At 42.6% G+C, this 13,215-nt stretch overlaps 1 protein-coding gene across 3 annotated transcripts in view; it reads right to left on the bottom strand.

The window, feature by feature from the left end:
• SFXN1 (sideroflexin 1) overlaps positions 1–13,215 on the bottom strand; it is a 34,135-nt gene that overhangs the window by 15,331 nt on the left and 5,589 nt on the right. For 2 of the 3 annotated variants that reach the window (XM_001511473.5, XM_029051503.2), the window contains exons 2-5: positions 6,322–6,390; positions 4,676–4,849; positions 3,848–4,018; positions 1,915–2,013 (exon numbers count right to left, since the gene is read on the bottom strand). In XM_001511473.5, coding sequence (XP_001511523.1) covers positions 1,915–2,013; positions 3,848–4,018; positions 4,676–4,839 — 434 coding nt within the window. In that variant the 5' untranslated portion in view covers positions 4,840–4,849; positions 6,322–6,390. The remainder of the gene's footprint in view (positions 1–1,914; positions 2,014–3,847; positions 4,019–4,675; positions 4,850–6,321; positions 6,391–13,215) is intronic. The other variant, XM_003430504.5, reaches the window with a different exon arrangement.

The following is a 13,215-nucleotide window of genomic DNA, read 5'->3' as shown; positions in this document are numbered from 1 at the left end:
CTGAGTCCGCGGGGTGGAGAAATGGTGTTATAAATACAAAGCCCAGTTTTGTTTGAGCATCAAACTTTCGTTTCATACAACCACCAACAGGCATTGTGATGCCTCAAAATACATATAAGGCGAATCAAGCTCACTGTTTATGAAACAAGCTGGGAATAGCTAGCTGCTTTTATCAGTCTAGACAGCTATTTGGATATGCTTTTTTTAAAAAAAACTTTCACTTGTGTCGTTTGCCATTTAGCAGACCTAAAGACCTTTCTTTTCTTCAGAAAAGAATCACCCTGCCAACATTTCATCTAGTTTTTCACAGAAAAACTGTGGATTTACCCACACACTTCGGGGCTAGGAGAACTGAACAAACTACAGTTTCCAAGGTTTTTCTGCCAATGCCCAGAGGCTACAACCTAGGCTTCCAGCCCTGCTTTGTGTTCCATTTTGCCATAGGGAGAAAAAAAAAACATTAAACAGGAGGCTCTGCATGGACCAATATAAGCCTTCACCTCCTGATCAGCTATGCAAGCCCTAACCAGGGGAAAAAAAAATTATTCCCGGAGGCAATCAATTGTATTTAGTGTTTATAACATACACAGCACTGTACTGAAGGTTTAGGAAAGTACGATACACTAGAGTTGGTAGATAGGCTCCATGAGCCCGTTATTGGTCAGGGATTGTCTCTATCTGTTGCCGAACTGTACATTCCAAGCGCTTAGTACAGTGCTCTGCACATAGTAAGCACTCAGTAAACACGACTGAATGAATGCTCATGAGGAGCTTATAGCATAGTGGGGAAAGAAGAATCATTCATGCCATATATTTTTTGAACGCTTACTATGTGCAGAACACTGAACACTTGGGAGAACAGACATTTCCTGCCCACAATGCATTAAAGTAGGGTAGAAATTGGAAAAAGGATCAAAGGGGAAAGAGAACACACCCACTCACAATGGGAAGTTTCCACATCCCTAAAGAGGGGGCACATAATAGAAGCAAGCATTTTGAAAATAAATCAAAGAACCACTGTGAAAATAGTCCTGCATTGATTGCTACGTCACAATTTCAGGGATGTTAATAAAATTTTAAAGGCAGCTTTTAAGAGGTCATGTACTGTTCATAATATACAAGGCAGATTTAGAAAAATGGAAAATAATTTCCTTCTTCATGGATGGTTCAGAAACCCCATCACCTTCCTATGCATAGAAGACATTTGATTATATTTTACGCTATTTACTCCACAGCTTTGAAAATGAGCTTTGGATTTGGTTAACTTTCGCCCCACAGACATTTCACCCAAACTCATCAGTGAACTGGTAACAATACAGTGACCCACAATTGCATGGTACCCGTGTCACCAGTTGTTTCGAAAACGATTGGCTTCCCACCTCCTGGCTTTAAGTGCAGCCACATGACCTAACCTCGAAGTCTGAGTCTATTCTCATTTTCACGACACTGATGTTCAAAGCAGCGGTGATTGTGTGCCTACTTTGGGCCCCGCTCAGAGGGAAATTGAAAGAGAAGTACCCAACAAGGTCTAGGCCAGGAGTGGCCAAACTGAGGCTTGATCACCTCCGGTCTAGGCCCTCGAGTAGCTTCTGGCTAAAAAGCCATTTCCTCTACCTCATAGTGTTTATTCAATCGTATTTACTGAGCGCTTATTATGTGCAGAGCACTGTATTAAGATCCTGAGAAAGTACAATGCAATAAACAATATTCCCTGCCCACAATGAGCAGAAGGAACTCGGAATGCAAACTGCAAATTACTAGAGTTTTCAAATTATTGATTAATGTGAAAGCAGGAGGGTTTGAGTCTGTATAAGAATGTCTACAGTTGGAATTCTGAAGAAACAAAATATAGACCACAATGAAAGCCGACTGATCAATTTCAAGGAAACGCTGCAGCTGATTAGACCATCTTACCTCCCAGTGAGAGGGGCATCTCCACTCCTGTTCGTGTAATTTACAATAGCATTGAAGGACTGATTAACCCACTGCCAGAAAACCACTGCCGGAGTCGTTCTAGTGAGAGAAACGTATCGACAGTTTGAAGTTAGAAACATGGGCGGTTTAGGGCTCTTTAAGGAAAGAGAAGTAAAAGAAAAGGATTGAAAATGAACGACATTTGTTTGGAGCCTAGGGGGGCAGCAAATATTAGCCACTACAGAGTTTTGAGGCCTCTTCTTACCTTAGCCTCATCACCTTCCTGATGGACCAGAGACCAAGTAACACTGCCTTCAAACACCTTTATAACCCTTAACCGCATTTTGAAATACTGTTGAAAATACTGTTGGAAGCACCATGGTCTAGTGGAAAGAGCACAGGTTGGGGAGTAAGATGGACCTAGGTTCTAATCCTGGCTCTCCCATTTGTCTGCTGTGTGACCTTGAATAAGTCACTTCACTTATCTGGGACTCAGGGATCTGAGTAAAATGGGGATTAAAACTCCAAGCCCTATGTGGGATAGGGACTGTCTAACCCAATTATCTTGTATATACCTCAAAGTTTAATAGTTCCTAGCATACAGTAAGTGCTTAAATATCATTAAAAAAATGTACACAATGCTCAGTGATTCATGGACCAATGGGAGAGAAGGGGGAAGGAATTAGAGGAGCCAGAAGTTTTAAAGGAGAGAGTCTTTGGGAAATTAATGCCCAATGACATCTATTCTATGAACTGATCAAGTATATAGTAATAATAGTAATAATGGTATTTGTTAAGCATTTACTATGTGTCAAGTAGAGTTCTAAGCACTGGGTAGATACAAGGTAATCAGGTTGTCCCACAAGGCGCTCACAGTCTTAATCCCAATTTTACAGATGAGGAAACTGAGGCACAGAGAAGTGCCTCAGAGAAGCAAGACAGAGAAGCAAGACCTTGGCTTACTTAAGGTCACACAGCAGACAAGTGGTGGAGCTCGGATTAGAACCCAGGTCCTTCTGACTCCCAGGCCCATGCTCTATCCACTACGCTATCATCACCATCAGAATTTGAGCTTTTACTGTGTGAGGAGATATGTATTAAGCACTTAGAAGAGTATAATTCAGAGTTGGTAGACATTCCCTGCTCACGACAGGCTTACAATCTAGAGGGGGGAGACAGTTACGTGGGGGCTATTGGGCTGGATAGACTACTGGTCTTATCCATTAAGAAGCAGTGTGGCTTAATGGTAAGAGCACGGGCTTGGGAGTCAGAGGTCGTGGGTTCTAATCCTGACTCCGTCACTTGTCTGCTGTGTGACCTTAGGCAAGCCACTTAACTTCTCTGAGCCTCAGGTAGCTCCTCTGTAAAATGGGGATGAAGACTGTGAGCCCCACATGGGGCAACCTGATTACCTTGTATCTACCTCAGCACTCAGAACAGTGCTTGGCACATAGTAAGCGCTTAACAAATACCATTATTATTATTATCATCAAGAGTATTTCTTAGGCAAAGAGCAGCATTGATACTCACTGTATCTTAGCCTTTAAACCCCAATCCTTTTCATTTGAACAAAACTAATAAAGTAGAGAGCTGAATTTTGTACAAAGTTAGAGCCTTTAAAAATTAAGAGGCTCAACTTAGGCCTCACCAGTTCTGCCACCTGGGAACCTAAAGTGGTGGCTCAAATGTAGGTCAGGTACACCTTTTCTGCACATACAGGCCAGTTCTGCTAGTCTGATAAGAAACAGGTGCAAAATACAGTACCACTGCAAGTCTCAAGCTTCTCAAACCTAAATGAAAGTATAAAATTACGGCACTGAAGAAAAAAATTATTAAACTGAATCATCTCTACCTCACCAACCGCTTTGACAACAGCCACTATTACAAACGTATTTGATGGAAAAAAATGATATGTATTGGAGACATAGCATACCTATAAAAAGTCATCATACAGCCTGTGATGGTCATGTTCATTGGAACCTGAGCTGACATTCTTCCTATCAAAATCATCTTTTCACCAGTATCAGGGTGGAAGGCTGAATCGTAGACATATTTTGCTTTCCATAGCTCATTTTCAGTAAGTCCATGGGGTACGATTCCTTGCCTATAATAAAAAGAAACCTTAGCACAGAGACTGAAGCAATCACAAATACAAAACTTTACCTCTGATCTCAGGATGAGAAGGTTATATTTTAAAAACTTTCTTAAAAAGACTTTCACTCTGTGGAAGTCAGAAGTTTACTTGACTAAGGTTCACATTATCATCATCATCATCAATGGTGTTTGAGCGCTCACTATGTGCAGAGTACTGTACTGAGCGATTGGGAGAATATGGTACAGAGCTAGCAGACACATTCCCAGCCCACATGGTCGTAACATTTTATTGATGATAAATACATTAATCTACACATTTTCTTTGTACCGAACTCTCATCAATTCCCCACTGCCATTCAACAACCTAACAACAAAATAAAGACGCCAAAGCAACGAGGACAATGATAAATAAAAGTAACAAGGAGCCAGGGGCTGACTTTGTACAATTGAAGATAAAAATATATGCTATCAATGAAAACAATATATTTACGTTTCTTTGCAAGGTACAGCAAACTTCATAATCCAGATATAAGAATTAGATGGTCCAGGTGCACTACCGGTTAGAAGCAGGGAACTGGACAAGTGATTTGAAAGAGTTCTTTTCAAAATCTGCAATTCTCTGGTTATACAATTACAAAAAAGTCACTATCGATGCCGGAGTCCATACCTGTAGTCATGCACTATTTGTCTTGCCTTTTCTAGCTGCTCGTTAGTTAAAAGAATATTCCTGGGGTCGGTGACAGTAAAAAAATGATTGGCTCTTCCGGTAAAGGTGCTTTGATCCCACCGCGGTTCCTTTATATTAATGTTTAGTGGTATTTCCGCTGACATCTTCGTTGGGCTGCACGAACGGAATGAAATAGATTGAAAAATTCCCAAGCATATTCCCAAATGAAACGTGATGTGCCCTTAGGGCTTTTAGAAACCATTTTACTATAAACAGTGTTGACACTGCCTGGTATAGGACAACTCTGTATATACTCTTGTGCCTGTTCAATAAATGTTGCTGATCATGGGTTGCTTTGTACTTATTTTTTAGGGTATTTGTTAAGCGCTTACTATGTCCCAGGCACTGTACTAAGCACTGGGGTAGATACAAGATAATCAGGTTGGATCCAACCCATGTCCCACATGGAGGTCACAGTAATCCCCGTTTTTACAGATGAGGGAACTGAGGCACAGAGTAGCCAAATGACTTGCCCAGGGTCACACAGCAGAAAAGAGGCAGAGTTGGGATTAAAACCCAGATCCTTCTGCCTCCCAAGCTGCTTCTCACTCTCAAGCTGCACACTGAAAATGATAAAGCTAAAACTTAACTGACAAAACAAAGAGTGCTCTGCGCACAACCAGAGCTCAGTAAGGCTGTTGTTGCTGCTGATTCTTCTGAATAATCGATCATGAAATAACAGGCCATTTAATCTGTTCCTGCCGATCACTAACAGGAGGCAAAACAGGCCAGGATCTGAAAAGGAGGATGCTCGCTTAATAACTTTGAAAATTCGAAGATATTTCCTCTTTGGGAGGGCAGAGTTAGATCCGTTGGTAGACATAATAACTATGACATGCGGATGGGTAGGGCACACCTTCTCACAGCCATCTCAAGCCCAGGGAGCACGAGGGAAGACTAAGCTTTCAAAAAAACACCTATTCCTTGGGGGGCTTCAGAACACTGAAAATTTGCCTCTTAAGTGTAAGCTCATTGCGGGCAATGAATGTGTCTGTTATCTATTATATTGTACTTTCCCAAATGATTAATACTGCGCTTTCACACAGTAAGCACTCAATAAATACGACTAAGGGTCTTAGACTCATACTCAAATAAAAAACAAGTGGCATCTCCTTGGATTGTCTTTTTATTATAAGCTACGCAATAGTGGACAATTAATCTCAGGTCCACAAACCAGATATGAAGCTTCTTTGACTTTTTTTCGCAAACACTGACAGCAGGAATCACGTCTACTAACCCTACTGTACTCTTCCAAGCATTTAGTACAGTGCTTGGCACGCAGCAAACCGTAAGCTCTTTGGGGGCAGGGATCATCTATTACACCTGTTCAGTGCTTTGCATACAGTAAGCACTCAAAAATACTCTTGTTAGAAAAACTACACTTGATTGAAAAACCATTGTGTTCTTGTGTGAAAAGTCTTACATATCACAACTTTTGCAGTAATCTAAAAATGTTCCTATGAAGTAGGACTAGAAGAGAAAAACACAAATCAACAGCCATAATTTAGTAAAAATGGAAAGCGGTCAGGTGGCTCCAAGTTTACATTGCATTTCAGTTAGAACAGGCAAGCAGGCTTAACACTTACCAGGCAAAATACTAACCCAAAAAGCGTCCAAAATCCGTAAGCAGCTTTTTATTTTGATCTTCCCAGGTTCTGTCGAAAAAACAAGAACACCCAAGAGTTATATTTTATATTTTAGAACTGATGGGGAAAAAAATTCCCACATTTGGAAACATTTGTTTAGCTCCTAAATTCTCAAATAATTTGCATTCAATGCCCACACACACAGAAGGGAGGTGGAGGAAGTGAGGGAGGGGCAAGGAGATGAAATGTTGGAGAATAAGGGAAGTAGGGTATATGCTCTCAGTTTTCGATTCTCTTCCATTATTTAAACTAACTCCACAACCATTTTTAAAGACTTCATTTTCCACCAATTCTCCTCTCACCATTGTTATGTTTCCAACTTAAGGGAGATATTTTGTTTACTTTTAAATTGTTGAATCACCTATTTTTCTCTTTCTAAAAAAACTGGTTCTGATGTTCCCTCTTCCCCTAGGGTGCCTACTTCCATAAGCAACGATGTTGGAGAAGAACATTTACCGAAGGAACCTTTTCACGTTAACCTTCAAATCTGAATGCTAATTCCTGTATATTGGTGGTTGCCTCCAGATCGCTCCATTTGAAAGAAAAATGGAAGAATAACATGCCCTTTTGCATTATAAATATACTAAGACATGACCCCACTGACCAAAACTGCTGGGATGGGAAGTATCCTATCCTAATTTTACGATGGTTGCTTATATCTGGCATAGATGGGGGCCTGCTCTCTTTCTGACTAAAACATACACAAAAGGAGCAGTGACCTATTCTTTTTGGAATCACCAAAACCTTAGTATCTTAAGATCACCATCCAGTTTCACTGACCTCAATGAAGAAAAATAGCACCTCTGTAAATTACTGACCTTTCTACCAGCGTTTAATAAGTGACTCAGACTCTATCCTGCCATAAAGGAAAATACACTTCAACCCTGAGCCCTTAGCCATCATTGACAAAAATGGAATTGCTGGAACTTTAGGCTGGTAGTTTGTGGTGGGCCAGGCTGCTCTAAGTCAGACACTTCAGCGAAATTTCATCATGGCAGCGGAATGTAGAAGCAACTCTGTATTTTCCAAAGAAATCGTGGAAACCCAGGTTTAGGAGGAGAGAAAAAGCATGCAAAACTACCAACGGAGTGACTGTAATTCTACTCTGGCAATGAACATATGAAACTGTGTCACAAAATGCTTAATGATCTAAAGCTGAAGGTCATATAATGGATAACAATATCAGTGTCAAGGTTTCATTTTTAAGCAACTAGAATCCAAGATCTAAACATTTAATGAGTTGGCCAAAATGACAATATATTGGGAAGAGGGTCAGGCCTTAGAACAAACCTGTATACGTATGAATTGATAGGATCGTTCTGGCTCTCAGGATGTAAATTGAACCATTTTCTACTTTAATTTTTTTAAAGAAAACATTCGAGTTTTCTTCAGATAGTATTCTCAAATCATCCAAAGTGCAAACAATTCAATAAACCAAACAACCTATATACTGAATTACGAGTTTATTTGGACCCCTTGAGTAGTTGGTATCCCCAAACCCATTCAAATGGTAGATTATGAACATGTTTCCTCCTCCCTCATCCAAGCTCCCATCTCCCAAATGGAGCTACACAGACCAATTGACAACCTCTAGATGGGGTTTTTATTTTATTTTGATCTTACCAAGTTCTATCGAAAAAACAAGAACACCCAAGAGTTACATTTTATATTTTAGAATTGATGGGGAAGAAAATTCCCACATTTGGCAAAATTTGTTTAGTTCCTTAATTCTCAAATAATTTGCATTCAATGCCCATACACACAGAAGGGAGGTGGAGGAAGTGAGGGAGGGACAAGGAGATGAAATGTCCTTTAGATGGGGGCTTAGCTATGGCAATATTTTTCCACATCTTTACTCCATTTCCCATTGGCCTGACAGAGACAACAAGGTACATCACGACTGTTTGCAAGTTGCTTAATACTACATAGTCCCTCGTTTTTTAAAAAAAGAAAGGCTTCAATAATTCAAAGTCAATGAGATTCCTATGAAAAGAAGGGTATCCTGCTGTTACTGCTAAAATAAAAATATTGTCTTGGTTTGACAATAATTTCGGCCAAACAATTACGTATGCCATTAGCCTACCAACAGCTAAAGTGTTTAAAAAGTGTATTGACTTTGAGATCAGAATCTGAATGCTAAAATTTCCCAGAGGACTTGTTGGATTTGGAATGGATCCATTTGGTACGGATTTATTCAATTCTTATTTTATTTTGCACCATCACAAAGTTTATCCTCCTAGATTCACATATCTTGATGTGAAAGGTTGATGATTAATGGATGTCCTCAGCAATTACACTACAGTGTGCTTACTCTCTGCCAAGTACAGAATTTCAATGGAGTTAAAAGTCTTCTTGCAATCTGATGAACAACAACAGATACATAAACTGTTCATGATCTGAAGAGTCCTTTCAGGTCAACATGGTTGAAGAGCACAATACTTTCTACCTTAGCTCCAAAATTTTAGCTCCTTTACATTATTCTTTAAATGAATGGGAACAACTATACCAATTGAGAATACCTCTCTCCTTCCCTCCATAAAGGTTAATAAGAAGTGTTTTGAGAAATACAGAGATTCAAATAATCATATTGATCCTTAGTGATTAAATACGCTATAACTTTTCAAGTGAGAGTACGAATAAGGAGCGATGAAACACTAAAGCACACATGCCAAGGTCAAATACACAAAATAAAGACACAAATCAGTAGGGTGCTGTGGCTACAGGAGGTGATTTCGGGTCCCACATAGCTCAGTGTCTAAGGCACATCTGAAGCCACAGCAATTGCTAAAACAGCCACCAGTCCTCACGAGGTTTTGGAGGCCTCATGCTGGAGGAACTGTTCTCTTTCCCACCGGGACGGTAGAAGGTAGGACGGGATGGAGGCTCCACGATATCTTGGAAGAAAATGTCAGTCAGGATCCCCAGGGGAGACAACGGATGCTATCTGGCTGGGGTGTGGGGTGCGTCGGAGAGAAAGGGTCCAGGGGAGGTCTCAGCTGCGGCTTAAATCCCTGCGGCCCAATGCGCACAGAGCGTGTCGGGAGTAGGGGCTCTGGATGGCACAGAGGGAAGCCAACTGGGTTTCCGGTGGATTTGCTCAGCGGCACCTTAAACGCTGCTAAGTGTGCAGAGGCTATCGGGAGCAGGGGCCCTGGATGGTTTGGAAGAAAGGCAGCAGGAGTCCCGATGGAGTCTCTCAACTCCTGCTTACATTCTCGAGTCCAAGCAAGGGCAGAACATGTCAGGAGCAGGGACCCAAGGTGGTGTGGAGGGAAGGCAGGTGGGCCTCTGGTGGATTCGCTCTGCTGTTGCGGAGGAGGGGTTGAGGGTGTGCAACTGCAGCTTAAATCCTGGCAGTCCCAAGTGCAGAGTTGTTAAGCGCTTACTATGTGCAGAGCACTGTTCTAAGTGTTGGGGTAGATACAGGGTAATCAGGTTGTCACACGTGAGGCACACAGTTAATCCCCATTTTACAGATGAGGTAACTGAGGCACAGAGAAGTTAAATGACTTGCTCACAGTCACCCAGCTGACAAGTGGCAGAGCAGGGATTTGAACCCAAGACCTCTGACTCCCAAGCCCGTGCTCCTTCCACTGAGCCACGCTGCTTCTCCTGAGGACTGCCCACCTCGCTCCCCTTAGGAGGAAGGGGGTCAGCTAGAAACTGGAGCTCCGAGACTCCGAACCACAGCTCGCTCCCTTCCCCAGGCTCCCTGCCAAAACCCAACCACTTTCCTCACCGTGTTCCTCTAGTTGTGTCAGTGTGTCCAACCCTATCATTTTTCCCCAGCCCCAAGTTCTGTGCTCAAAGTAAAAACTTGGCACTCTCTGATTCAGGAGATATGGTAAAATGAAAATGAGTGTAGTATATCAACTCAAATGCCTAATTACCACATAGTTTTATTTCCACAGAAACCGATTATCTCCAACATACAGAGTTAGCATTCCTGAGTTATCTGAACGGCTGCACTTTAGATCAGCAATCTGCTGGAAGATTTCATTGTCCTGGAAAGATTGGTTTTGGTTCCGGATGGGAGGAAGGAGAGGATGGCTTGGGAAGTGCCTCTGGATGCAAACCATGGAGAATCAGCGTGGCCTAGTGGATGAAGCAGGGGCCTGGGACTCAGAGGCACCTAGTTTCCAATTCCGGCTCTGCCATTTATCTGCTGTGTGATCCTGGGCAAGTCACTTCACTTCTCTGGGCCTCCATTACCTCATCTGTAAGACTATGAGCCCCATGTGGGACAGGGTCTGTCCAACACGATCTGCCTGTATCATTCAATCACCAAATCATATTTACTGAGAGCTTATTGTGTGCAGAGTACTGCAGGATACAACAATAAACAGACACATTCCCTGCCCACAACAAACTTACAGTCTAAAAGTAACTGGCACATAGTAAGCACTTAAATACCACAATTATTATTAGAATTATTCACATGGACAGCAGTGTTTGGAGATGTAGGGAAGGGTGTTATTTTATTTGAGGCAGGAGGAGGGTTGGGTCAACCAGGTCAGGAGGAAGAAGCCCAACCTCATTTCCAACCCTAGCCCCTGCCCCACCCCCAGCCTCCACCATTAAAAAAAAATTAATTCAGTCATATTTATTAGGTGCTTACTGGGTGTACAGCACTGTACTAAGGGCTTGGAAAGTACAATTCAGCAATACAGACAGACAATCCATGCCCACATCTGGCTTACAGTCTAGAAAGGGGAAGACAGGCATCAAAACAGGTAAAAACAGGCATCAATATAAATAAAATTATAGATATATACACTTCAAAAATATCAGAATGGTAATTCCATCCTAGATAAAGTCCTGAAAATCTAATATCTGGAAAGGGTTTGATAATTTTTAAGTGTCTCCACCATTATTGATGCATAAAAAAATATGAAATCCATCCAGTCACAGTGACTCATGTGTGGGATCCCTGAGGAAAGTCACTCGTCCCTGCCAAGACTGTGTTTTGATGCCAATTTGGGACTTTGGATTTTCTTTCCATGCACTTTTCCAAGCTGCCAGACTTTCTGTCTCCCTGCCCTCAGGGGCAAGGGTTAGGCGGGTGGTGATGCCTTATGTGAGGAGGAGCCTGGGTCACTACTCACTAGCTTCCTCAGAGCCTAGGACTCCTCTGGCCTTCGTGTCAACACCTTGGATTTCAGTGCGGCTATCAGCCCCCTCTCCCTCGTCTATAGACCCACAGCTTGTCCTGCTGTGAGTCCTGCATCAGGGTCTGGAGATCTCAAGGGATCAGCACAGGCTGGAGCACGAATGGAGTGAATTCAGGCAGCTCCAATTCTCTAGGGCCCCAGCCAGCTGCAGTTTCCAGACCCAGAAGACATGTTTCTTCCACCCAAACATACATGGATGGCCAAGCTTCCCCACAACTCAAGTAAAATAATGAGAATAGTGGTATTTGTTAAGCACTTACTGTATGCCAGGAACTGTACTAAGCGCTGGGATAGATACAAGCAAGTCAGGTTGGACATAGTTCCTGTCTTATATGGGGCTCACAGTCTCAATCCCCATTTTACAGATAAGGTAACCGAGGCACAGAGAAGTGAAGTCATTTGCCCAAAGTTACACAGCAGACACTTCTCCCCAAACCTGGTTGGGTGGGGAGGGGAGAGAATCCCTACAGAGATTCAAACCTTGACCAGGGAACCTGGTGTGGTCTGATAGCAGGGGGCAAGAAGTGAAGCTGCCCATTGGGGCCCAAAATGGGCAGAACAGGTTAATCCTGCCCCAAAAGTTGCAGGAGTGAAGCTAAAGGATTTTCCCCAGGCTACCAATTCCCAGACAGTGATCGTCTCCTTCGCTTCCATGAAGTAGGGTTGCTGTTTCCCAGGGGACCATAGGGCTGTGGTTCTCAGGATCGATTATCATTATTATTATATTTGTTCAGCACTTACTTTGCATAAAGCACTATTCTAAATGCTGGGGTAGATACAAGTTACTCAAGCTGGACACAGTTCCTGTCGCACATGGAGTTCACAGTCTAAGTAAGAGGGAGAACAGGCACTGAAACCTTATTTTACAGTTGAAGAAACTGAGGCACAGAGAAGTGAAGTGACTTGCCTAAAATGATACAGGAAGTAATTGGCAGAGACTGGATTAGAATCCAGGTCCTCCTACTCCCAGGCCCGTGCTTTTTTCCACTGGGCCACACTGTTTTTCAGCAGGGTTTTAATTTAAAGGTGGTGCCCATCTCCCGCCCCAAGAAGGTGAGAGGGGAGGAAGAAGGGAAAAGAAAAATAATAGCACCTGGGAGGAACAGGGGAATAGTTTGGGGTGAAGGAAAGCTGATCATCTGTGGTAAAGAAAACCCCATTTTTCTTACTAAGAGTCCAGATCACATTGGTTTCAAATCACAACTAAAGAGCATGTCTGTCTATGGCATGCCCTAACAGCCCAGCTGGGCAGAGGTTGGCTTATTGCCAAAGGTTTAAGTGGCAAAAAGACACCAACCCATGGTGCGGCTCTTGTGGACGCCACACTCGATAGCTTTTGAAGAAGAAGAGGGCACTTTACAGTGGAGGAAAATCAGAGATTTTCTATCCAAGGACCCCAGGACACGAGCTACCTCTGCCAGGTCTTTCCCGATATATGCTGCTTGTCAAAATGGGAGCTGTGATTGTGGGCGTAATGCCTGCCTCCCCTCTAGACTGTAAGATCACTGTGGGCACGGAATGTGCCTATTTATTGTTAGATTGTACTCTTCCGAACGATTAGTACAGTGCTTTGCACACAGTAGGCGCTCAACTACGATTGAATGAATTGGTGGCTCTGCACAGCCAATGTCCTGCCAAGGAAAGAGGCTCCTTTCTTCTCATA

This window comes from Ornithorhynchus anatinus, chromosome X1 (genome assembly GCF_004115215.2).
Source record: "Ornithorhynchus anatinus isolate Pmale09 chromosome X1, mOrnAna1.pri.v4, whole genome shotgun sequence".
NCBI classification, from domain to species: Eukaryota; Metazoa; Chordata; class Mammalia; order Monotremata; family Ornithorhynchidae; genus Ornithorhynchus; species Ornithorhynchus anatinus.
This window is presented reverse-complemented; position numbering and strand designations above follow the sequence as displayed.